Consider the following 26,939-nt stretch of genomic DNA (forward strand, 5'->3'; position numbering starts at 1 on the left):
AACTGTTCAAAAGCTTCCTGTTCCATTTGCTTTGTAGCAGACTCATCAATAGCTTCCAGCTTTGATCCATACTGCATCTTAGTCTGTTAACTTCCAAGTGGACTGTAGACTGCATTAATTCTTCTATGAAGCTTGTTCATCTTCCTTCTGGAATTACATTATCACAGGCTGTGAAACAAAACATACATCCTTGTGTTCCTTTTTACATTTCCCTTCGGAATGTTTAGGTTTACATGGTTGCAAACTGGAAATGTATCTCAGCTGAGCCTAAGTGAAGTCTTTTCAGACAAAGGGAATTCTGCTGAGTGGAGGTAAAATGACCTGTTGCTCAAGGCATTTGCAAAGTTGTTTTTTACTGTCAGAGCAGAGGAATCCAGAAATACCTTCCAGATAAAATATATTCATTTGGTGGTTCTGTAACAACAATTGCTCATGTTCTCCAGAAATGGAAAGGCTTCCTGACCAGATTTATCATGTTCTCTGGACTACTTAGTCTCGAGTTTGTCTTGCCACACATTAGGCAGCAGCTTACTGTAATTGGAGGTTTACCATGTATGCTGAGAGGTGCTTGAAAACTCGGGGTGTTCATTCCTCTGTACTTAAGAATTAATTTGGCCTTTCCTCCTGACAAATTAGTAAAGCAAAAGTTGTCGCCAAAATGGCTAGTGGGAGTGCACAGTGGATAGTTCCTCACTTTTGCTAAAATAAGAGTCTTCAAAATACTGTTAGATTTTTCAGAATTCATAGTGAATTACTTGTTAAATATTTGTTCTATGTTGAAATATCTTCTTCCTTCACAACCGAAATACTCCGGAATTTCACTGAATTTCTGAATCTAGCCTTTCATTCCAATGCAGAACAAAAGCAACCTTCTAAGAATCTGGATATGGCTGAACAGAAATCATTTTATCCAAGCCACTGTCGGTTTGGTTATGCTTCAAGGGTGCATTGTGAATCCCCCTTCCAGTATCATGCAGTGAGAGATACAGCCTGAGTGGGATGCTTGCTTTGTCAGTCCTGAGGTCTTGTCAAGCTGATCACTAGTCAGTCATCAATTAGGCAGGCAGGGGTTTGTGTGGGAAGGGCACTGGGTTTTTTTCTTATTACACAGTTCATGGACCAGTAGGTAACAAGGACCTTTTGCAGGCTCTGTTGGTATTTTTCCTTGAAAAACAAACCCCCGTGATCATGTTGCTCTCTCTATTGGTGTCTTGCATTTATTTAAACGGAATCATGTATTTGTGTCTTAATTGTAGTGATTTTCTAACCATGGCATATGAACATAAACTTCTGCATTACAACTTTTCTTTAATTTCCTTTGTAGGGGACAGAGCATTATGCCTTTTCTTTCAAGATTAATTAATTTTAAACAGATTTAAAATAGAACTTGGACTTGATTGTTCCTCAGTGGAAATCATGTGTGTATGATAGCAAGGATGCCCAGTACATGAAGGAGTAGTCACCATAGGCAGAATGCAAAAGAAGAGGTAAGGATACTTGCCAAAAGTCATTCAGAGGTTCAGTGGCAAAATAGCACAGAAGAATGCACGTGTCTTCTCCTCTTGTTCCCTATGCATAAGTTAGTGCAGCTTCCTGACACAATGGTCAGGCCTCCTGCTTGGTGGTTTTTTTTAGTTGCCTCAACTGCATGGGCCATCAGTCCCAATCTCTTCTTGCTATGGACTATTACAGCACGTGCAGAGCACATGGAAATAAAAAGCCATCTGTGGCTGTATTTGGGATGTGACTTTTCACATCCCTTCTTCCACTAAAGAAGGAGCTCTGTCAGTGTGACTGGTGGTTTGGAATTTCACACTTGGGTTAGTTATGTTTGAGAGAGGAAAGAAGCAGATTTATTGGTGGCTTTTGTGGTCTCAAAGCCTGATGGAGTTTACAGATCTAGAAGAAGGCTGAAGAATGTAGTCATGCTCTCATGCTGCCTGTTATGCCAGCCATTAGCTGCTGGAAGAAGATCAGTATTGTGCTCATTGTCATTAAAAGGAAGAAATTAAACCTCCCTTTGCAGAAAAATCATACAAGGGAGATGTGCTTTTTCAGAGTGAGTCACCTCCTCACTTTTTCTGTATATGTAAAGGATAAATCCATTCTTGATCTCATGAACAATGCAGGTAGGCAGGAGGGTGCCTTTTTGCCTTTTTCTTTTTTCTTTTGCCTTCTAATCAAGTACACCTCATGACCTACTGCTGCTCCAAAGCCATGAATATATGTATGAATGTATGAAAACTCTATGCTTTCAGGATGCGTTATATAAAAACACCCCAGCATATCTAGATTATGTATGATCAATTCACACAGCTGTTTTAGCTAAAAAAGTCTTTGCAGAGCCAGGCCTGATGTCAGAATCAAATATTTAGTAGTTGTTTGACTTCTAGCAAACAGTAAATCAGCATCTCGGCTTTAAAGTATTTTGCTGTTAGTGATTGTATGGCTCACTCTGTACCTGTCACACCCCACCAAGTACTAACATTTACCAAACACCACGCATACCAGGAACTAGGAGAGGCGGAGCCAGCTGGTTTCTCCCCTAAAAAGTCAGAGTTGCTGCCCATGGGCCATCTGTCATAAGGTTTTAACTATTTGCAGGCTTGGGATAAAGGTCTATGGTCTGAACTCTCCTAAACACACAACTCCCACCATGGGGAGTAGTTCATACACACAGCTGCTCTTTTCCCTTGAAACATTTCAGCCATGTGGAAGAGAATTCCCAGAAGTGCATTTCCCAGTGCTTTTTTGAGACTCCTTTCAGTCCGGAGCACTCAGACTGCCAGCCAGCCCTGCAGATGCTTTCATACACTGAGAATAGGAACTGTGAAAGTTCCTTTCAGAGCACAAATGCTGATTGCATTTCCTATGATAAATCTATTCCCCTTCCCTATCTTGAATTCATGTGCTGCTAGAAATCCTCCCTTTATATCATGACTTTTCTCTTTAAGTGTCTGCTATGTAACTATGTAAATACTGGTGGCGTATCTCTGATAGAGAGATTGTCACTGCATTGCTACTGGTAACCAGTGGTTATGTCACTTTCCCTCGCTTGAATAGGCTTTGACTCATAGTGGTTTTCAGGACAATGGTTATAAAATAACACATTGAGGGGTTGCTGAGACTATAGTTTTACAATAGAGACAACTGTTTCTTCTTTTTTCTTAAGGGTTTGTTCTTTTATAGCATGAGATTTTCTTGCATGGAAGTTTGGAAAACAAGAAGTCTATGTTAGCAAGCTGGAGCCTGGAGGGAAAACCCCACACTCCTGAGCACAAATGCTCATTCTTTCTAACTCTTCTGAAGCATACTTAACTGAAATTTTAAGTGCTTCTGTTGTCCCACCTTTCTTTGGATTACTTGCTGGCAGGCTGTGCCGTACTTTGGATTATAGTCTGATTTAAGTGATGGCAGAAAGAAGTACTGAAACCAGTGGTTATTCCATTATTTTTCTAATTAAAGGGTTTGCTTGAGAACAACAGTTAGATATTAAACTTTTTCTTTCTTTTTTTTTAGAGATTCAAGAACCCTAGAGACAAGGGCCAAATTTTTGGCAGATGTAAAATGTCTTCACATCACAGGAATCAAAGACAATTGAATGGTCTGATGGCTGGCTTCTGTTTCCAGGTACATATCTGATTTTCTGTATAAGCATAATGTTGCCTACACTTGGACACATAAACATCACAAAATTAGCCCTCATTATTAATTCAAAGTGTGTATCATTCAAGGTTAAAATCCAGATTTTAAGCAGTTTTAAACTAATTTTTCACTTTAAATCTAAGTTCATCTGAATTTTCTCAAGTATCCTCCATAAACAAGGTCTTGAAAAACTCAGGTTGCCTCTCCTTTCTTTCATGTTTTCTCCTGTCCATTCAAACTCCACAGACAGAGCTTGTCCCTTAATACCTGCTTAGCTCACCTAGTCTAAGCTGGGGAGTCCAGACACTTCTGTAAGTAAGAAAATGGAAATTAATTCCTTCATCCCCTCTCTTGAGCTTCATGAGGAGGCTGATTATATGAGTAGTAGGATATCATCAGAAATTTCAAATTCTGCAGTGGATTTTAAGACACTGTGAAAAGTGCTCTATATTTTTAGAATGTGTGTGTATACATAACGTGGACGTTTCTGGTAGCAGTAAATATGCATAAAGCTGCAAACAAAAAGCATTACACAACTTATTTTAGAAGAACAGCTTCTTCTTTGTAGTAGCACAGGTGCTTTTCTCCCTAGACTACATTTAGCACAGACAGTTACACAACTAGTGCAACTCTCACATCTAACAAGAATTGGTGGGAACATGCAGATTGAAACGGTCAACAGAGCTGCTCTTAAGTAAAACAAAGATACATCAGAAGGCATATGCTTTTCATCTAGAATCTGGCACGAACAGGTAGAGCTGTGCAACATGCCACACTGCAAAACTAAATAAACACAACATTTAGCTTCTAGTGTTTTCCTTAGTTGTTCTAAAACGAAGACTACCTGACACTAAAATAGCTTCACTACTACGTAGATCCCCTTAAAGAGAATGATTAACTGTGTAGCTACAAAGCTTCATTATTCCAGTTCTAGCAGGAAATGGCATTCTCGGTTTTTAAAATCACTTCGAGCCGATATTTCTTTCGCATTATCGGAGGTACCAAAACACCGAACCCTAGAGCGAATTCCGTGTCTCACCGAGACGCCGGTGCAGACCAGCGGGTCAAACCGAACTCTGAGCACGGTGTGCTCGGTGGGCAGCTCTCCGCAGCCCAGCGCCTCAGTTCTTCGCACGGCTCAAACCCCCCGCCCTGGGGATAGCGCCGCCGGGACGGGGTATCCAAGGGGGTGGAGGAGCCGTCCCGGGCCGGGAGCCGGGGCCCGAGCGGAGCAGCCCCTCTCGGCGCGGGCCGGACCGACGCGTTACAAAACCGCCTGGTTTTGTAACAACCTGCGGGCGCTGCCCAATGAGCGCCGCCGCCGCCGTCACGTGCCCGCCTTTATATAAGCGGCGGCGGCGGCGCGGGGCGCTCCCGGCGCGGGGCGGTAGCACCACCATGGGCCGGCGGGGCCGCGCCGCGCCCCTGCGCCCCGGCGTCCCGCGCCGCCCGCCGCGCTAGAGCCGCCGCCATGGGCTCGCACCTGCCGCCGCGCCCTGAGCCCCAGCTGGTGCTGCAGCTGGCGGCCGGGGCTCTCCAGGCACAGAACTTGGAGGCACCGGGCGGCGGCCTGGGGCCCGAGTGGCAGGTGCTGCTCGGACGGGCGGACGCTCTGGCCTTCGGCGGGCGGCTGCACGAGGCACTACCGCTGTACCAGCTGGCGTCCCGCCACCAGCAGCTGCGCGCCGAGCAGCTGGAGAAGCTGGTGGAGTGCCTGGCGCAGAGTGTCCGGATCAAAGAGGGGCTTCCCGCCGCCGGGCAGCCCGCGGCACCCCGCGAGTGGGACGTCTTCAGGTGCCGCAAATGCCAGGGCTTCCTCTTCGAGCCCGTTTCCTTGCCTTGCGGACACACGTTCTGCAAAAAGTGCCTGGAAAGGGACCGGGCGCCCGAGTCCCGCTGCGTCCTGTGCAAGGAGGCGGGCGGCGCGGCGGCCGGGCAACTCCTGCGGGTCAATGTCATCCTCAGTAACCTGCTGACCAAGTGGTTCCCCTGCCAAGTGAAGGCTTCGCAGCTCCGGCACGAAGGGAACCTCCTCTACAAGGAGAAGAAGCTCCAAGCCGCCCTGCAGAAGTACAACGAAGCGGTCAGCCTAGGTAAGGGCTTCCCCTCCCTGGTGCTAGTCCCCGGCTCCGCCCCGGGGGGAGATAACTTTCCACGGGCCGGGGCTCGGTGGCGGCCTCTCCGGCGCCCCTCGTCCCGCCGAGCCCTGGGCTGTGCCGGAAGTACTCCGGTGTCCCGGGAGTGTGCCTGAGCCGCGCTCCTGCTCGCCGCCGGCTCCCCCGGCCGGGTCCTGGGGCGGGTGTCGGGACAGCCCCGGAGTGGAGCCCCAGGGAGGGGTCGCGGCTCTTCAGCCCGCGGCGAAACTGGGTCAGGAGAGCAGCGGTTGCATAAGCCCGAGCCTGCGGTCCGGCTGGGCTCCCCCCGGCCGGCGCCGTTGTGTAACTGGCGGAGCCGGGAGGGAGCGGAGCGCCGCGCCCTGGGCATCCCGCCGCGCCCTGGGAAGGGCTCTGGGCGCGGGGGATCCCCGCCGACCACCCCCGTGCGCGGAGGAGCCGCTCGCAGCCGAGCGCAAAGGCAGCGGCGGGGGTGCGTGTCCGGGCATCGGGCTTGTCCTGCACCCCCGGCCGGCCCGGCCCGGCTCTCCCGCCCCATCGCCGGGGAGCGCCTGCGGGGCTGTGCAGGGAGAACTTTTGATGCGGTCCTTCTCATGCAGTTTGAGGAAAAGTAACTCACTTATTACTTGCACGTTGCAAGTAATGAGTGGAAGTTAAACACAAGGTATTATAGGGAAGCATTTCACTTAAATGAAAGTGTTCCCAAGAAAAGTGCCCAGCATTCCCCCCCCAGCACACGCCGTGTCTCGATGATACAGTGTGTGTAACTTGGTGATCAGTGTAGCGCTACCTGATTCTTCATGCTGTCCCTTCTTTTCCTGTGTTTTAAGCTCTGGCATGAAAAGACCCTTATTTCTCACTTAAAAACTTTCATGCTACAAATTTTGAAATTTTGAAACTCCTCCCTACAGTATGACTGCATTCCTTCTGCTGTCTTAAATGTCTCCACCAACCCTCTGACCCCCAATCAGTGCTGGTAATTTATTGTGTGAGCGTCTCAGCATTTATTTGTGCAATGTTCTCTGCAGTTATATAACATATAGCTGGCATTTTGTCTGGAGTTGTCCAAAGAGGTTTCCAGATTTAATTTAGTACATAGTTATTTAAAAACTGGATATTTTGTGGGTTTGTGCAACTTGGAAGCACCAACATATTTTTAAAAAAAAAAGTAAAAATTAAGGACTAAAGCTTATGTAACTAACTTCTTTTTACTTAATCAACCCCTTTTTCTATTTCCTACAGCTCCAAATGACCACTTACTATATAGCAACCGGTCCCAGATTAACTCTACTTTGAAAGCTTGTGAAGATGCATTGCACGATGCAGAAACAGCATGCAGGCTCCAACCATACTGGTTGAAAGTAAGTGCTGACTCCAGCTGTACTTTTTTAAGACCTTGATACTGCCCTACTGAACCGTTAGAATGATCAGACAGAGGGAGGCTTTAAGCCCTGTAATTTCTTGAACTCCTACAATTACTGACATTTAACCATGATATTCTTTAGCTTCCTGAGGTGAAGGAAGAGAGTGCTAGTCCTGGAGAGTAAGCTAAGGCTATTATCTTTGACTTGGATGAATATCAATTTTGTGAAATCTCTAAAAATTGAATGCTGTGCTTATATCATTCTGTAAGAACAAAATGACTATTTTAGAAGGTGCATGTAGGGGAAATGGATGTTTCCAAGATCAGTTGGGCTTAGGTGCTGTGAGAATCATACTTGCATGAGTTGGAGAATATCCTGTTTATGCTTGTAGTTTTCAGAACTGTTATGTTTAGAAACCCAGACACTGGTGGTGTCTAGCTGTAAGACATGGTTATAGTGATTTTTCCTGTCTAACTTTTCTTTCTTCAGAAAGATCTTTTGTACTTTCGCTGTGGTTTTATTGCATATTCTCTTGACAAAAGCTGCAGCTGTGGATGTTTCCTTGCAGGGTCACCTAAGGAAAGGACAAGCATTAGCTAATCTGGGGAAAACAGAAGAAGCTTTAAGGGAGTTTCTATTCTGCCTTGCTCTAGATACTGGGAACAAGATGGCCAAGTCTGAGGCCCAAAAGGTGAGTTTCCCTAAATCATCTGGAACTGCATAATTGGTTTTAATGGCCTTTTATAAAGGAGGATAAGATTTTTTTTCTTCTCTCTCATCACTGCAGAGAGCTGGATGGAGATACAAATCCAGACTGTTGTTTACATTTGAGTTGTGTATTGCTGATCTGAAGATAGAAAGATAGCAAGAAAATATACTCAGCAGCCACTCAGTGGAAACAGTTACAGCATTAGCATCATCAAATTTGAAGGAAAACTGAATTGTTAATAATTGCCACCCACAGACTATTGTGATTCTCAAATTTCTAATCTGATTCCTAGCCTGGTAATCTATTACCAGTGATGGAGTGCACGAGAGGGGGAGTTGCTACTGAATGATGTTTCAGGCCATTGACTGGCAGAACACAACACGCAGCACTCATCAAACTCCACTTGGGAGCAGCAGCTTTCTTCCTACTGCCACTTGTGCTGCCCAAGTGTCAGTGTGTGCAGGAGGTGTCAAAGAGGAAGCTGTCGACAAAGGAAGAGCAGTTTTAAAATAGTTTTTTAGGGTTGCTAATAATTAATGCTAAATAAGCAAAAAAAAAAAAAAAAGAATCTGCAATGAGGCTTTTTTCAGTAGTAGCCTGCAATGTGTGTGAATTCTTACATGGCTTTTGTGAATATGGCTGTTTTGCCCACCCCTCAAATCTCTGATATCCTGTAGATCAGTATTTGGACGTTTGACCTTTTTGTTGTTGTTGTTGTCATAGCTAAAAGGCTCAGTGTCGCAGTGATTACTTATGACAATAAAAATATAATAGTTTTATTTTCCTGTATGGCAGTGTATTTATGCCATTCTCAATCACTGGTGGGATGGGAAAGTTGGGGTTTCCATGTGATGTAGCAGACAAGGCTTTCTAAAGGCACAGTAGAATTCTTACAGTAAAACTCTATTCATGAAGGTATCACAGTATAACCTGAATGGTTGTAGTGAAATCAAATTTCTATCTCATTTATATATGGTTGAGATTTCAGCCTCCTTTGAGGATTTTTTGTCACTGATATTTAAGGGTTTTGTTTGCTTTTTTTTCCCCAGTGGGTTCCATGCAGTCTTTCATTGTCATTGTGTCATGATTTGTGCTCATAGTCATGCTGGGACACTTTTGCGCACTAGAGCAAAAAGACCAGAAACAAACAAATATGTTTCTAAATTCTGACTCCAGATAGCTGTTTCCAAGACATTTAATTTCTGAGCAGTGGGGTTCTGAGAAAAACTAGACTTCTTATAACTGAAAGAATCACTCGGGCACTCATCAGACACAGAGTTGATCCATGATGCAATATTTTACTGGGTCATTTCCAAGGCTGTTTGCATAACAATGACATACTTCGTTGTACCAAATTCTTTGGGTGCAGTTGTGATGTTCTGCTTGTATTAACTGTCTGCCTGTGTTAGTTTGGACATAGTGTGATCCTGTGAAATCCTTTTTGGCTTTAAATAGAAATCTCAGCTATCATGTGGCTTCCTCAGGCATCAGCAGGATCACCTCAGCAGTGTGTTGAAATTAGTTTTTGAAGTGTGAATCTTCTATTCAGCTCTGTTTCTTTCCTTAAATAATCATCTGGTAAGCTATGCCATACAAGGGGCTTCAAGCTGCTACTTGAAACAGATTCACTTATTTTCTTATAGCAAATGAAAAAATAGCATTTTTCTACTGCCTACCTTTTTTGTATTCTCACATAAGTGAATTAAAAATAGCTACAGTTTACAATATCAGACACATTTACCCAACTGATCTTGGATTAAGCCTGTGAGATGAGTGCTTTCTGTACTAGTAAACTCCAGTGAAAGCTGATGTGCAGCAAAAAAAACCAAAAACATTTAAGAAAGATGTTAATAATTTCTGGTGAGCCCTGAACTGCAGGACAAAGAGGACAAAGGCATGTGTGTGTCACATCACAGAGAGTGGTTAATAACTCTGTGGGCTCTTTTAACTCTGAAAATGTTTCTTGCTGTCTGTTTGGCCTGTATTGCATTAGCTCTTGCACTTTTTGTTCCTACCCTAGTTTAAAGGGCTCTTTAAATGGTTTTAACAAAATCATGGATGCTTCTTTCAGCTATTCCCTTACTTGCTTTTTCGTTTAGAGGTTGCAAGGAAGGAACTAAGCAGTGAAGTGTTCTGTTTTATATCACAGCTTCTACTTAGTTTGTTTTCACTCATCCCGGGAAATGCTCAGGAACACTTACCCGATATCCTGCAGCTGTTGTCACATCACTCTAGATTAAAGGGGAATCTCCTAAATTCAGTGGGATCTGGAGGCACCAGCCATAACCTACAAAGGTTGCTCAAGGTAAAGATCAAGTCTGATGTGTGGTTGTTAATTTGTTGTGTGTTTTGTGTTCATATTGGGAAGCCTTCTCTCCTTTTTGCCTCTGGGAGATAGGAGGACACATTTTCTCAAATTTTTACTGAGTTTCAGAACACACAAAACAGTGTTGACTTACTGAAGTCTCCTTATTTGACTTTCTTTAATAGAAGTCCTCTGTTGTTCTGATAAATTTTATGTCAGAATTGAGTGGGTTCTACTCCTGTAATTGTCTTTAAGTCTTTCAGGTAGTTGGTAGTGGAAAAGGGCTTCTGTAGATTGGATTTAGATGCCCTCAAAAGCTGTGAAATGCTAAAATCTAGAGCTTCAACTGAAGCTATAACTGGTGATGCCAGTAACAAAGTCATCCCATACTCAGTCTGTACAATATTTAGAAGTTATTGTAGAGCTACATAAGATATATTAGCTACTTCATAACTTTGGTTTTGCAGCTGTAGTTTTGTAAATGGCTGTAGAGGTTTACATTGATAGGTTTGTAGGGATCACTTCTGCTTCACTGAAACCTGAACTTTGGGATGGGGTTTGCATATATTGTATATTTAGGAGAAAACTTGGCTAGTCCTTACAAACAAAAGTGGTAGGTTTTGAGCAGCCTTGTTGAGACTGAAAAGAAACAATCAGTGACATTGCCCTCTGGAAAAGCTGTTAGGATATTCTGACAAGAAACCCTTTTGCATGACTCTTTCACAAAGCCATTCGAGGGACAGTTCACTCATCTTTCTGCATGTTACACATCACCACAGCTCCTGATCACAATCCACAGTGTTTGTTTTCGGGTCCATCCAGGGAGTTGATGTTACAAAGCTGACAGGTGATGTCCTGCACAGTGGCTGCTCAAAGGATGTCCTGTGGCCATAATGGGATAAACCCTGAGTGGTTTATCCTCTGAGAAAGGAATCTGCCTTGCAAGAGGAAGCTCTGGGCATTTTCTCTCTTATAAATTTTGTGTGTTTTTACTGCTTCCTTAAAATAAACTGACATTGTTTTTGTTGTTCTATTGGTTGATACCATCATCATGATATAAACAATATGCATTTTTCCCATAGGTTCAGTGATAACAATATATTTAATGTGAGATCTAGCCACATTTCTGTCTGAATCCAGTTTCATGATCTTCAAGCTTTAAAGCCACACAAAAAGGCTGAAAGTACTCAATGGTGGGGAGGGGAAATCAGGTTTGTTTGTTGCTCGCTTTTTGGGGTTTGGGGTTTTTAATTAGGGTTAGCAATTCTCAGACTCTTGCTTCTTGACCTACAAAGTCCTTCCTGGTGATCCATAATATTAAAGATTTGTGACAGGTTGAGTTTTTTCCTTACCAAGTTGTTAGAAGATTGGTCTAATGTCAGTCCTCTCTTCACACAGGTCAATGTGGAAGAGAAAAAGGGTTTTTCCATTCAAGAGGAACCAAATGTAACAACTTCTGGTAGTTTGAGGAAATCTATACAAATTACAGAGAGCAAAAAGGACTGTTTGGAGGAGGAGAACAAATTCACCTCCATGCCAGAGTCTACTTTTCTCATCTCTGAGAAATGCAGCCTCCTGAAAAGGAAGTGCTGCTCTGAGGAGATGCGAAATGCTGAGGTGCCCTGCAAACTGATGAAGAAAGGTATGTTTAATTATACAACAGGACAGGTTCCGTGGCATGCAATCCATGGAACCTTTTCTTTTGTAAGATCCAGACAAAGAGGGACCAAATTACACTTTGCCTTTTGTATTTTCTCTTTTGCCTAATCATGCCTAAGGCATGCATGATGTGGAATCTTTCCTGTGTGTAGGGAGAAAAAAGTCTAAAAAGGGGCAAAGAAGGTTGGGTCATGTGCTTTTCTCAGCAGAGCTCGAATCTTTTAAAGAACATCAATGTTGCACATGGTCTTACCACTTTCTATAACAATTTAAAAAGCTTAAAAGCAGAAACTCTATTTGTTCTTGATATCTGGCCTTGTTTTCATGCTGTGGGAGATATTTACAATGGTATGAGAGAAGAATTTGTCTCACTTTAGACTTTCAGCAGTAACAAAAAGTGTTTTGACATTGTTTGCTAATGCAAGGCCAAATTGAACCCTCGGTAAGTGGGGGTATAGTGTGACCAAAATTAAGGGGAGATGTGCTGATTTGTGCCAAGGCTGAATTTGAAGCTTTGCATAGAAATTACTCTAATGATGCTTCATGGTTCAGTAAGTTGCAAGTATATACGAGACACATTTAAACATCATATGCTGGTGTAAATACATGAGATAGCATTGTGCTTGCATAGTTCTGTTTAATTACATTATCATTTTTTTTTCTTGTTGATAGACACAGTTGATACTAAGGGAAATAGTACTGGACAACATATTCCATTTGAAGTTGTGGATCCATCAGATTTGGACTGCTCCCTGTGCATGAGGTGTGTTCTTTTCTCACAGATATCTATAGCTTTCCAGCTGTATCCTCTTCCCTTTAATGACCTAGAGATTTTCTAGCTTACTTGGTATTTATTTTTGCCTGTGATATGAAATTAGCTTTTACTGTGACTGTTACTCCAGTGATGCATTTCTAGACCTTTAGCTCTGAGCACTGTCGATGAATGGGGACTCTTTAATCTTCTCTGGGCTAGTGATTGCTTTGGAAAGGGCACACAAAGGCACGTGCAGGTTAAGCAAGTTAGTGAAGGTGTCTGAAAGATTTACGCTCATCACTAGCACCCACCTAGCCACTGACACACTGACAAACCCACAGTTTGTCATCTGGGAATTTGTAGAGCTGTTTGTCACAGAAAGCACAAAATACCTAGAGACCACATCCAGTGAATATTCTGAGTTTACATGTGAAGTACTCTGTTGCTGCTATTGCAATAGGAGGATCTTGCGAGTAAACAAGAGCATGTTTTAATTCTCTTGCTTAAGAGATTTGTTCCTCACTTTACTGAGGCAGTCACTCCATTTGCTTGACAATTTCTTCTTCCAGTTAAACAACAGTTATTCTTGGGAGCAGCAATGACTTAGTAAAACAAGTAGGAGTTGTCAACTGCATCTGTTTTACTACTTGTTTTCTACAAAACATTTTAAGTTTGGCAAATACATTATGTGGGGGTTTTTACTGACTTAGAAATATTGGGAAGGTGTGCACTCACTGCAGTGAGTGTTGCTTAGGTTGTTTATTTTTTTTTTAATTACCCAGATTTATATATAATGCATGCTGGGGTTAGTTTTGCACAATAATTTTTAGTTCTTAAATAGCAGATATTCTCTTTAGGGATTTACTTTTGAAGGTCTATGTTTTGAGAAATCTGGATTTTGTTGTTTCTATGCAGAAGACGGGACTTCAATTTGTTTCAGACAAACTGAAAGCTTTGAGGACCAACTGCTGTATTGTATGATTTGCTTCTACTTGGAACAAATCAGATCTGCCCCCTCTCCCAGTCTACAGCTGAAATATGTTCCAGAAGTTTATGCAGCTGTCAAAACACTCCATAGTGCAAAGAGCAAAACTTTCCTTTAACAGAAAGCCACACAATTAAACTTAGATGGTTTAGTGATTCTGCTTGTTTATCATCATGTCCACAAAGCATTTTTCAGATGTTTTAAATAAAATTAATTAGTCCTGCTTTCTCATCCTCTATGTTAAATCAGAAAGAGCTAGACTACAATACATTTGTAAAGGAATTAGCCCAAGAATTACTGATTCCCTTACAGTATAGAGGATGGTATAGGTGCTGCACTTGTAATTGCAGTCACAAATCCGGGCCTTGTCTTCAGAAAGATGTTAGCTTTGTAACATCACTGCACAAGGAAGGCTTGTGCTCAGGAAAGCTCTCATAAGATCTTTCTTGTTATTTATGCAGACTGATTGTAATTATTTCCTGTCATGTGCTTCAGAAGTGTTTTGGGGATTTGGTTCCTGAGGTACTTTGGGCTAATTACCTAGTAACCTAGTGACCTGTTTACAATTAACTGCAGGAGCTGTTATTAACCTTTTTGTCTGATGAAGTGGCCAAAATGTTACTGATCTACCTTTGCTCCAGCAGCAAGCAGAAAATACAAAGTAGTCAAAGCAACTTATTGGTGAGCAAAGAAGAAGCACTGTTCTGCTGCCATTTAGTTTCTGCTGTTTACAGTAGCTCAAAATAATGTCATGAGAAATCTTGATGTGTAGTGTTTCTTTCTGCAAATCATGGAGCTTGTCCAGGTCCTCTTAGAGTTGTTAGGAAAAGCTGCTGCTGGCTTTTGTAAGAGCTAGGGCAGACTCAGGAATCTTAACAGGAGCATCTTGTCTTTATGCTACATTTCAGACTAAGTCAGTCCCTACTAAATTATTACATATGTAATGCAGTACTTACTGGAACATGGGGTAGAATTCAGTGTTTTGCATAGTTTAAGTGAGGTTTCTGTTTGTGAAACAATTAACAAGTGTTTTCAGTTACACTGTCAAGTTGCAATAAGATAGGTGTGGCATTTCAGATACTATTTCATATGTTCCATTGCTTAAATGTCAATGTTTTTGGTAACAAATGACATTTAATAAGCTCTCTACAGCAGTCTTGTTAAAAGCCAATTACATTCTTAAATACACTCATCTTGTTAAAGATGCTAATAAACATGGATTTATGTATTGTAATTTCCCCATGTTTAACAGAACATAGTGTACTGTTTTGATAAACTAATACTTTAAAGAAAAATTCTTAATTCACTTAAATTATAATGAACTAATATTAAAGACCTTAAAATGCTTAGACAATATGTTGTAAAATACAGTATGTTCCAGACAATTTAGTTTCTAGTTTTGAATTATTTCTATTTTTTAAAAAACTTCTATATTACTTACATCTCCTTAAGGTCCTTATTGTCAAGGAATCATGACTTTGCAATATCACATAATCCTAATAAGGAAAAAAATCTTTACATGAAAATAAGTGTCATAGAGGTATTTGAAACAGGTAAAGAAATAGGTACCATGATACTTTGAAGACCTGGCCTTATATATTTAAATATTCTTCCAGAGGAAGCATGAACTTCCTGACACTCATTTTCCAGAAAAGCAGTCACTTGAAGGTTAAAAACTCTATTCCCCACCCCCCCCAAAAAAAAAAAAAAAAAGAGGAATGCCTATTAGAGCTGGCAATAATGGAATCATAAAATTTTTTAGGTTGGAAAGACCTCCAGAATCTTTGAGCTCCACTATTTATTCCAGAGCTGCCAAGTCCCTGTTTATTGCTGTTACTGATGTGGGCTATTACTGCAAATAGGTATTTTGTGCTTAGCTCTACACATACAAGTAATCATAACATTTCCACAGTAATAGTTGTGTAGGCATTGCTCAATTTCATTAGTGAAGTCAGATGGTCCAACTTCTAGTTCTCTTTATTTCTCACACAGAGGAAAATTAAATACTGGCTTGTTGGAAGTTCGTGACAATGTTGTCCCTCACATTCACTGAAGTTAAAGTTCATGGGCTGCCTTTCATGTTGGGTGGCAATAAAAAAAGTCTGTAAGCTGAATAAATACAAAAGTTGGTTGAAGAAATTAAAAGCAAGAAGCAACTTTATCCCTGCAGTAGTCAGTAGTTAAGTTAGTGAATGAATTCAGCTATTTTTGGTAGCAACTTTTTTCTTTTACTTTAGTACACGATATTGTTGTCTTTTTGCTCTTGGATTTTCCAATCCAGGCTCTTCTATGAACCTGTCACTACACCTTGTGGACACACCTTCTGTCTCAAATGTCTGGAGAGATGCTTGGATCACAACCCAAAATGTCCCCTGTGCAAGGAAGGGCTCTCAGAGGTAATCCTTGGATTTTTTCAGCATCAGTTCAAATGCAAGTGATAGGAATGACTTCACTTGCAAACAGCCTTGATATTTCCCAACACAAAAGAAATACTGCATAACTCAAGAAGAATGTGACTTTTAAAATGCTCTTGTGAGTGGCCAAGCATGGCTAATCTCTGTTCAAACCTTAGGACCAGGCCTGTACTTAAAAAATCTGTAGGTGATTTTTAGTTTCCAAATTTCCTAAGTATATGTCTGTGACACAGGGAATAGTTAAAAAACTGACTCTTCGCTGGCAAGTTTAACAGATGATAGAATCACAGAAATCAGTAAATGAGGGTAATGGATGACTCCCTTTGCACAGGGACCATACACTGGGATGTGCTGGATGTTCTCTCTAACTGCTTGTGTGTGTTCTTACTGCAGTGCTTGGCTATGAGGAAATACTGTAAAACAGTGCTAATGGAGGAGCTTATAGCCAGATATCTTCCAGAAGAACTCACTGAAAGGAGGAAGATTTATGAAGAGGAAATAGCAGAGCTTTCCAAGTATGTAATCCATTTATGTAAAATCCCATCTCTAATTCTGCTGCTGTTGGCTGTGAATGGCTCTGGCTGCTGTGGAACACGAGCTGAGATGCTGATGGTGCTTCTTTCTCTGTATCATGTGATATCGGAGAACAGGGTCCAGGTGAAACCGTGCTTGAGTGAGCATAAAAACTGGACACTGTGCTAAACAATAAAGAGAAGTAGAAGAAATCCAGAAGGTTGCTTTACAAACAAAGTAAAAAGCAATGTGCCTGCTTTCAGTGGACCTCTATGAACGACACAGAGTGAGACAATAGGTAGAAGTAGTCTGACAGGATGGGGTTTGGAATATACTGGGTAGGGAAGAAACGGGATTAAGGGAAATAAATAAAAGCAGTACTAGAGATACAATAATGCTTTTACTAGCAAATCAAGAAATATTAATGAAAAATTTGTCTGCTATTAAGTAGTATATAATTTTCTAGAGTATTTAGTCAGTTAAAGGGAAAATAATTTTAGCTTTTACTTACTTCATTAAAATTTTATTCTAAAGATGTTATAATTTCTATTTAAAGATGTCATAATTAAAAAAAATATGTTACTACGTGTTTTATACCTAGTCAGTTGTGTGGTAAAACAGCATATCTGATTTTTCCTTCCTTTCTTTCTTACAGCCTAAATAAGAATGTTCCCATATTTGTGTGCACGATGGCTTATCCTACAGTCCCATGTCCTTTGCACATCTTTGAGCCGTGTTATCGGCTGATGATCCGGAGGTGCATGGAGACTGGCACCAAACAGTTTGGGATGTGCATCAGTGACCCTGTCAAGGGGTGAGTGAAGAGCTTGGACCATGTAAGGTACCCACTTAGTCTTGAGCCAGTGGAGAGGTGCAGAAAGGTCCATGGCTGTAATACCTGTGGTAGTTTTCCAGTAGAGAAAGTTTCTTCCTAATCATGCATGTTAAAGACATTGAGAAGACTGAAGTTTTTCTCTTGGGCACTTGGGTTCTGACTAATATGACAGTCTGTTCTCTCAAAACACTCATAGCTGAACGTGTGTAATATGTGATTGAGCTGCAGACCTCCTGTTAACACATGAAAAGAAAGTGTATTTTTCTGCTGCTTTCCAATCTACTGAATGTTTTGGCACAAGAAATTGAAATGGCAGTGTAAGGTGTGTTCTTGGGCTTAATTCCTTTAAATTATGGGATCTCTTTATATTGTCACTGTTCTGAATATAGTGGAGACTGCAGACGTATAACAGGACCTTCATAAGGACTGGCTGAGCATTTACATTGAACCATTTACAGTTAGTCTTAGGTAATTTTCTTCAATGTGTGACTCTCTGTTTAGCTTTCTTCCCTTCTTTTTATGCTGTAAACCTACTGGGTATGTGTACACTGTGAAAAGTACAATTTGCAGAAAATACCCACCTGCAAAGTAAAGTAAAATCTGCTGAAATTGTGCAAAAACATTTTTCTTCATAGATTTCCAAGTCCTTCCATAATGCTAGTATTCTGAATTGCACTTGTCCTTCTGTACAAATTGACTTGAACATATTAGGATTATGGAGAAAGTGTGCTTCTGAGCTGTATAACTTTCAATTTCATAAGATGTTCCCTGTATTCCAAAACATCCAGTTAGCATTAATCAGATTAGACAGTCTGGATCTTCCTGATAGTTTTGCAAACAATTGTGGTATAATTTGAACTACAGCAGGTCAGTGCTATGAACAATAGAAATGAGCTGACGTTGGTAAATACCTTTGTGGTAGGGACTGGCTGTATGGCAGCTCTGTGGAACTCAGGGTGGAGAGAATAAGACTTGTTTACTTGCTTTTGTTCTGATTTCAATAGGTTTGCAGATTATGGCTGCATTCTGGAGATAAGAAATGTTGAATTCTTTGCTGATGGTCGCTCTGTTGTAGACAGCATTGGCAAGAGGAGATTTAAGGTGATCCAGCACAGCCAGCGTGATGGATATAATACAGCAGATATTGAGTACATTGAGGATCAAAAGGTAAATTTAGAAATATTTCATTTAAACCATATTACATGTGAAATTCTAAGCATGTATGTTTTTATGTTTTTCTTTCTTCGTAGAAGTTTCTAATAAACCAAATTTGTGGTATTTAATAACTGCTCATAGTTAAGGTGGGAAACATAAGAGTTAGCACATGCATGCACACACACTGCCCATGTACTGAAGAGTGTTTCCTAGAGGTATTTATCAGAGGACAAGATTAAGTGAATCCAGGACGAGATCTTGCTGCTCTTCTGGACAGAATAACTGCAATTTATAAGAGGGTAGAGGGGGAATCTGACACCATTTTTATGGAAGCCAGTTAGAAAATCTCCATTCAGGTAAGAAGCAGCAGTATTGGGTGCACCATAACCTTCAAAATTGCTTGTGTTAATTCTTAAGAGCTTTTCGTATGCAAAGGGAAGATTAAATGTCTACTCTGAGACTCTACTGATTTTCCTTTTTTTAAAAAAGCTTTGCATCAGCTTTTTTCCGTTTTCACCTGATGTTTGTGTAAAGGTTTTTTCATACAACAATCCAGAAAGTGCTAATTCTACAAATAGGTATTTTTGGTTTAGAATACTGGTAAAGTAAAGAATTTGGGTAGGGGAGGGGCATCAGAAGGGGAAACACCAAATGAGCTCTCAGTATTTATCCCAGAACTTTTCTGGCATGCTTTTTTTTTCCTTTTCCTTTCCCCTACCCACTCCAGAAAATCCTAAAAATGCTATGCCTTCCCCAGCATGCAGACTGAACTAACAGTAACCTTCCCCCTCTCATTTCTCATTCCAGGTACAAGGACAAGAGTATGTTGCATTACTTGTTCTCCATGACTCTGTCTATGATCAGGCTTATATGTGGTTTAACTCCCTCAAGCAAGCACTCAAAAGTCGAATTCTCAGTCATTTTGGTCCAATGCCAGCTAAGGATCCTGACCCACAGGTATCCAGAATCAGTGGCTTATGTAACTTTTAGAGACAGAAATAGCAGGGATATCCGATAAGCTGGCAGGCATTGTGTTCTAAGATGAAAATATGAATACTCTGCATTTACCCCACATAAACTGAGCCTCTAAATTCTGTTGCCACACACCTGTGGTAGCACAGTTGCAAAGAAAAAGCTCGTATTTAATATTGATAACTTTCTGAGACTATTTATCTTACTGCATTAATCCCAGGAGACTGAACTGCCTTTTTGCCTGCTCTACTTCCCCAATTAAATGACTGAGAAGTAAATAGGCAACTGGAAACTTGTTACTTTTGTTAAAGGACTGCAAATGGTGGGGTCCTAAAATAACAGAATATAACAACAAGAGCTAAATATGAAGTAGTGTCATAAAGTATGGAGAAGGAAGGCAGGAATCCTAAAGAGCTGAGTCAGTAATAACATATGGGAAAAATAGATTTAAAAAAATGCAGAAGGCCCAGCCTATGCATTGTTGTTAGTAATAGAAATGCCTTTTACATCCTATTTTTAGGAAAGGTGCCACTTGTTTGTAATCTGTTTCAGGCCGACCTGTAATCACAAGCCATTAGGCTGGCAATGAAATTATCTACTTGCTACATTGCTATCAAAAACTGTGTTCTCAGAGTTAAATCCTCAAGAATAGGACCTTACTAGCTGTATGAATCCTGACTTCTAATTTTTTTTTTTTTCCCACTGACTGCAGGCTAACCCCAATGGGCCAGCCTGGTGCTGGTGGGTCCTGGCTGTCCTTCCACTTGAGAACAGAGCTCAGCTGCCATTCCTTGCCATGAAATCCCTCAAAGACCGCTTGAATGGCATCAGACGTGTCCTTACATTCATGTCTCGTACAAGATCACGGTGATGGTGAGGAGCAGAGCTGGGAAATCTCCCACAGTCCTTGACTGCAGACTGTCTCTTGTAACTTCATCTAACTGCAATAATGTCTTACAGATTTGAGTGTCAGGATGTTTCGAGCCTGAATTTCAAAGAGAATGAGTTATAAAGAGCAGGGGATGTTTATGGATACTTCAATAGTTTCCATTTGGAACTGAGATGAGTATTCAATCACTGCACTGCTAAATTAGTAACAAATGTGATAGAACAAAAAGTGATCTTGTTTGCCATAAACCTTTTAAAAATCTTAAGGGTTTTTTTAATTTATTTTATTTTTATTTTTTAGTGGAAAAGATAAACTGTGCAGTTTAATGTGAAGCAGAAACAATAAGGTTAATGCATTATTTCAGTGAACTGCAAAGTCTTTTATTCAAATGGTTCAGGTTTTATATAGCATTGTGTAAAATAATGTTCACAACTTCTGTTTGATAATTTATTTTTGCACTATGATTTTGTTTCAAAGTGTATATTATTTATGTGTTCATTCACTAAAGGAAAGTGAGCTGCTCTATTTATAGTGTTTTTACCCTGTATTTATGACTGGGGGCAAAAATTATGATTCTAGCAGTGCACAAGCAACTGCTTTGTTAATTTTTCAGTTATTTGTGTTCAAATACTTCAAATATTTTTCTACTTACCCCCAGTTCTACCGTAGCTTAAGAACCCCCTCAAAGCATCCTGCCTTGAAGTCTTTGAATACACAGATTGTCTGAGTTAATTCAAGCAGAGCTGTTGAAGGTTGATCCTATGCTTGTGGTGAGGTTCCTGATACAACCAAACAGTCAAGCATCTGCTTAAGCATAAGTGTTTAAGTGCTTGGGTAAATTCAAGTACTGGTGGTTGATGTCAGTGGGAATTGACCATAGTGGTAACAGAAGGATCTATCCCCTAATATTTCACCGAACAGAGTAACTTGAAGTTGAATTTATATCTGAACTCCTTCTTTCAAAAATGGACAATGGCTACAAACAACTGTGAAGAAAGAGCTGCAGTATATGAAAATTGGCTTATCCTAGAGAAAACTGGAAGTACTGGTGTCATTTCATTGTAGGTTAATACATAGATTTCTTTTTTTTCCATCAACTCTTGTTGCTGTTAAGATGAGTTTTATTTCTTTTAATTGTTTGGTGGGATTTGGCTTTGGAGTGTGTGTTTATGGGAGGGGGAGGGGGGAGTTATTTTGAACTGTAGGACTCAGAGGGCAGTTTGTGTCACATAAGAAGGAATATGTTGTAATAAATGCTATTTATTTCACCCCAATCTTCAGGTTTCTGTTAGCTTCAAATCTCTACCCAGCCGTTACTTTTCTCCTAAGAGATTGGGTAGCATTGCTAATAATAGTTATCTCCCAAGGAAAGCAAGTGAATTTTAGCATGATTACTTCTAGCTATAAAGCAGGTAAAAATAGGGCAGAAATGAGAACAGGAAGTATCTTGGTTTTGATTTTTTTTTTTTTTAAATCAACAGTTCATATAGTTGTTTTGCTGCTTTTATTGCTTACAGTGTACCACTTTCTGGGACTGCTCTTACCTCCATCTGATTATGACTTTCACTGGTTTCAATGTGAGCAAAACTGGGCCTTTTATTCTAAGCTACTCTTTTCCTTTTCAGTGGCAAAAACTAGAATGAAGTGAGACTGTTGTGGAATGCTATAAATTTATTTGGTTTTTTTACCCAGGATAGTGCTCTGCCATTTCATGCCTCTATGAAAAAAATGTGGTAGAATTTAATATAATTTTTGTGTGCTTTTCCATTATCTCATCAGAATATTTATTAGTTAAAAGTAATTTCCATACTGTTATGTTTCCAGAAAGCTACCTTTGTTCCCATTTTGTTAAATTCTCTAGAACTTTTTAATAAGGGTACCAAAGAAACAAATGGAAGACAAACATGCTTCACCCTTGTGGTGCTCATGGAATCTGTATCCTGTTTGCATTGAGCTACTTTAGAAATGTTATGAATTCCTTCCATACTGCTGGATTGCTGCACTTCCTCCATGGGTGGTACTTGGCATGCTGTAAACAATGTATAAAAACACCTACATGTTCTGAACAGTACCAAGTGATGGTGGCTGACACCTGCTATGGCATTTTGTCTTCGTAAGTCAACAACAAAGCGATTTCTACTTGTGTGGAAGTGAAACTGCATTAAATGCAATTCTTCCACAAGCCATTATGCACTATTACAGAGCATAAGGGTCTCATATTGCTCCCACAGGAAAAAAAGCTTCCACTTTTGTTACTCTTATCTGTGAGAAAAGGACCTTAAATATCTTATTTAAACTTTTTTCTCACTGATGTCATTATTTTTTTACCCTGCATGCTTTGTCTTCTACATACTCATTCTATTTTACTGTTTTAGAAACTGTCGTGGAAAGAATCCTTGATTTTAAAAATGAATATTGTCTTTTCTGCCTTGAATATTAGCCTTGAGTAAAGCTGCCAGAATTTCCTAAGCAGAGACTTGTGTACATGCCCTGCATTGTGAATGCCCAGTGCATTTGTTGCAACCTGGAAACACTGGACCTACTGCATGTAATGCACACAGGTGATGTGCATATGCACAACAAATCAAAATTCCATCTGTACATGTACAATAGCGTTCTCTCTGGGGCTGCCCTATGGCCACACACATCCTAGACTAATGGCTAAAGTCTACAAATTCCATCAGAAATGAAAATACTGAGAAAGATATTTGCTAGAGAACACAAACTTGTCAAGGAAAAACTGGAGAAGGAATACCCTTAGCCTTCATTATGTTGAGATGGTAAAGTTTCAGTAATGATGTTTAAAACCACAAAAATCTAGGTATACCACACTATCACTGATTTTTTCAGTTGCATAAATAAGTACAAGGATGTAAATGCAACATTTATCACAGGCATGAATAAACAGTTGAACCGATTTAAAAATACCTTCAGTTTAATTATAGAAACAGCATTGATCAAATAAAATGCTAATGGGGGGGAGTATTTTATTTAGGCTGCTTGCATTTTTCTAGACACCAAAGCCAGTTTTATAACCAGTCTTGCTCATCTGCTAAAAACAAAAAAGACGAACAAACCAAATCATGACTCAAACTTGCATTTGCTGTGTGGTCAGAAGTATTGATTAATCGTTGTGGGGGCATAAGTAATGCATAGGCTGCTTAGACAGTAGTTCAGTAATTTTAATAATGAAATGACAAAATGGTGTGATAGGCCTTTAAGCTAAGTCTTAAGTGACATTCTGGTGTTAGTTGTAGAAGTTCCTCTTGCTTTTTTTCTGTAATTACTTTAAGTGCTGATGTCTTCCATTATATTGTAGCAATAAGAGATACCAGCTGTCAGACTGAATGGCTGATGTGTTGCTCAGCCCATCCTTCTGTCCTGTATGACTACTTACTGACAGAACACCTCAACCATGGATTTACTAATCCAAAGATTGCTTTAGTCTAAAAAAAAAAGCACGTGGATTTGGATGTAGCAGGTCTCTCTTAATCTGTGCTGTAGAGAAAGAGCTTCACAGAGTTGAGTTCTGTTTTAGATGATCTTTTCATATAATCATAGAATCCCAGGATGGAAGGAACCTCAAGGATCAGCTGGTCCAAATTTTCTTGGCAAAAGCATGGTCTAGACAAGATGGTCCAGCAGGCTATCCAGCCAAATCTTACAAGTGTCCAATGTTGGGAAATCCAGCACTTCCCTGGGAAGATTATTCCAATGGCTGATTGTTCTCATTGTGAGAAATTTTCTTTTTGATGATTTCTACTTGGTGCTGAAGTTTTCTTGGTGTTTAAATCAATGACAGACAGGAGTTGTATTTAAATGCAATGTTTAGAAATGGAGAACATGTTCACAAACACTTATTTAAAGAAGAAAGTGAATATTAATTATAGGGTTTTTGTGCATAAAACCGCCATGGACTATGCACTTAGGGTAGTGCTCCCCGTTTCCCCCGAGTCCTACATCAGATGAACACAGTCCCTTTTTTCAACCTCTGCTTAGTTCTCATTTAATTCACAACTGAACCTGTAACTAGTGCAGCACATAGTTTAGGAGCTGGGGTTTATTCCAAAGCCCAGTAAACCACTGAAAGTCTTATGGCTATAGGAAAATGGTAGTTTGAGCAAAGTCACTCTCCAAACACTTTGCTAAATAAATATTGTCTGAAAGAAGAAAGAAACTAATCTGCTCAGACAGGATTAAAATGGTGGATAATAAAAACCTGAAGTATTACATTGACTTACTCATCCAGGTATCATGTGAAGTGCTTACTAATGTTGGATTTTCATAAGGTCTAAAGTAACCCTCACATAGAAGTGCCTGTATTCTGTTATTGCCATTCTTGAGCTTTTTAATAGTCATAGCCATATATTTTATAAATATAAAACATATGCACCTTTTAATCTTTACATTCAATTTGCAGAACAAAGGTTTACAGAGCAGAAGTGTAGCAAAAACAATGTAATAGCTTCTATAATTCCCTGATGAGGAACGGGAGAAGTACAAAAATGAGGAGCAAAAGACTATCTGTGTAAGATGTCTTAATTTGGAACCATATACTTGTCCAATTTAATTCCATCAAGCTATGTGGTTACAAGAGTGCCAGAAATATATCTATCAAGCCATTTTAAATAAAAAGTTTTGTGGACTTGTATATTCCATTTGTTTGTAAAACATCCTTTTGTGCACTGTAATGAACTTGAAATGAAAAGTTATACTCTCATATCACTGGACAGAATACTGTTCAGCTACCTCTATATAAGTTTGAAGTAATTGGTTTTTTCTGGATTTGTTTGCATTGTCATATAAAATATATTTTAAAAAATCATAGTCCAAAGAACCTGTATGTGTTTGTAGATGTACTTATAACTATGTTGTAAACAAAGTCTGTGTGGAGAGTTGTTTCTTAATTAAAATTTTTGTGTTCTTTATTCTTTGGCTTGCATAACAACTACAAAGGTGAACAAATATTACATGGGAGCTGTTTTTTGATAAAGGAACAAAGAACAACTCCTAGATCCTGCAGTTACACAACACCACTTGAAGTGAAGAAGCCAAACCATAGGAATTAAGTTGTTCAAACCTCAGATACTGTAAAAGAGGACAACATGTGCTGCTGCTTTTTTTGGGTCTTTTGGGTTTGGTTTTATTTCCCCTCCTCTCTTCCTTTGTTGCTGTGATAAAGTAAAAATAATGGGAGCTGAAGAAGGCCTGGCTTACTGCACTACCCTGCACTTCTCTGGGCTTTGGTTCCTCTGATGCATTACTGTTTGCTTTACAGATTGCTGTGATTTAAACCTATGACCAGGGTACTTTTCATTTACAGTCTCACACAAGAATGCATCCCAGCCACATATAAACTGTGTCTGTGTGGTAATGAAAGGACTGCTTTCAGTGATGGACCATTCCATAGGGCTATCAAACTCAACTTCACAGAGAAAGCTAGATAATACCTTTATTCATAAACCTCATATTAAGAGTTTACAAAAAATATGAAGATTTGAAAATTGTTTGCAAGTTATATATGTATGGGCTGCTTCTTTTGCCTTGTCACTTAAGCAAGATGTGCATGCTTGTGACTTGCTGCCTAAGCCCCAGCCACTGCTGGGGTAAGAGGCTGCCTTGCTGGCCTCTTATGTAAGCTTGTTCAGGCTCTGCATTTACTTCAGAATCCAGGGCACAGGCTAAGACCTATGGTGAGCCTACAACTCATGTCAAGGCCTCTGTTATATGTAACAAAATACATTTGTGTCTGATCAGAGGAAGCTTTGGTTGAAGTGCATTTTCATCAGGAAATAGTAAATAGTTAAAACTGAAGCTTTTCTTGGGAATGTGTTGATTTAAACTATTGTTTTTAAGTCATAACTTTGGTTTTGAAAGCTTTAAGAGCAGTTATAAAAAAGAGGGGTCTAGATGCAATATGAAACAAAATTTAACCCAAATATAGGATAGCAAAATATTTCCCAACTACTTTCTCACTATGTCCTCATTTTATAACAGTGTACCTACACAGATTGATTCAAATGATATTTGAAATATGCTAAAGTCATCTACACTTACATAATGCTTCATATTAAAATGATCATTAGCAATTTTGGATGATTTCTACCCTGTAAAGCAGTTAAAGGAAAACCACTGCTTCCAGTCAGCCTTTGCTTCCCCGGTTCCCTGACACAAGACCCTGTGCTGACTTTGCTGTGAGTGGGATCAGGACCCTGTGCCATACTGGGCAAGGGGAAGGGTGTGCCATGGGGCAGCTCCTGGCTGAGACCTGCCACAGCTTTGAAAATGTTGTCAGTAATATGCTTTTTATTCCGTGAATGAGATGCCACAAAATCCTGGAACATCTCTTAGTGTGCCATGGTTCTCTGTATGACTGGGTGAAAGGTATAATGGCAACAGTTTTTATCTTCAAAAGAGGTGCTGACTTCTTAGTTTCCTCTGCTGTAGGAACCATGGATTGCCTGGTCTTTGCTCCATACTACTCACAACCAAGGGCAAGGTAAGGAATGCCATCTCTCAGCCTCTTGGCCACATGTACAGATGAAAGAAGATGGAAACTGCATTAGTAAACTATTGTAGGGCTGGGATGGGTTTTTAATGGTCTTTCTGATTTTCAAACAGGCTTT

The 26,939-nt window shown here is 40.2% G+C and overlaps 1 protein-coding gene across 2 annotated transcripts; it reads left to right on the forward strand.

Moving 5' to 3' along the window:
- The first annotated feature begins 5,045 nt into the window (after positions 1-5,045).
- On the forward strand, positions 5,046-25,241 carry LONRF3 (LON peptidase N-terminal domain and ring finger 3). 2 transcript variants are annotated; one of them, XM_069015277.1, is made up of 12 exons: positions 5,047-5,738; positions 7,002-7,120; positions 7,692-7,814; positions 9,982-10,137; positions 11,536-11,779; positions 12,469-12,559; positions 15,817-15,931; positions 16,343-16,464; positions 17,118-17,276; positions 18,302-18,464; positions 19,260-19,409; positions 20,137-25,241. In XM_069015277.1, the coding sequence occupies exons 1-12, from the start codon at positions 5,117-5,119 to the stop codon at positions 20,293-20,295; spliced, it is 2,223 nt and encodes a 740-aa protein (XP_068871378.1). In that variant the 5' UTR covers positions 5,047-5,116; the 3' UTR covers positions 20,296-25,241. The 2 variants fall into 2 exon arrangements, with proteins under 2 accessions (XP_068871379.1, XP_068871378.1); XM_069015278.1 differs by lacking the exon at positions 9,982-10,137 and having other exon boundaries at positions 5,046-5,738.
- Positions 25,242-26,939: the final 1,698 nt, after the last annotated feature.

Source organism: Aphelocoma coerulescens, chromosome 4A, assembly GCF_041296385.1.
Source record: "Aphelocoma coerulescens isolate FSJ_1873_10779 chromosome 4A, UR_Acoe_1.0, whole genome shotgun sequence".
In the NCBI taxonomy this organism is placed as follows: domain Eukaryota; kingdom Metazoa; phylum Chordata; class Aves; order Passeriformes; family Corvidae; genus Aphelocoma; species Aphelocoma coerulescens.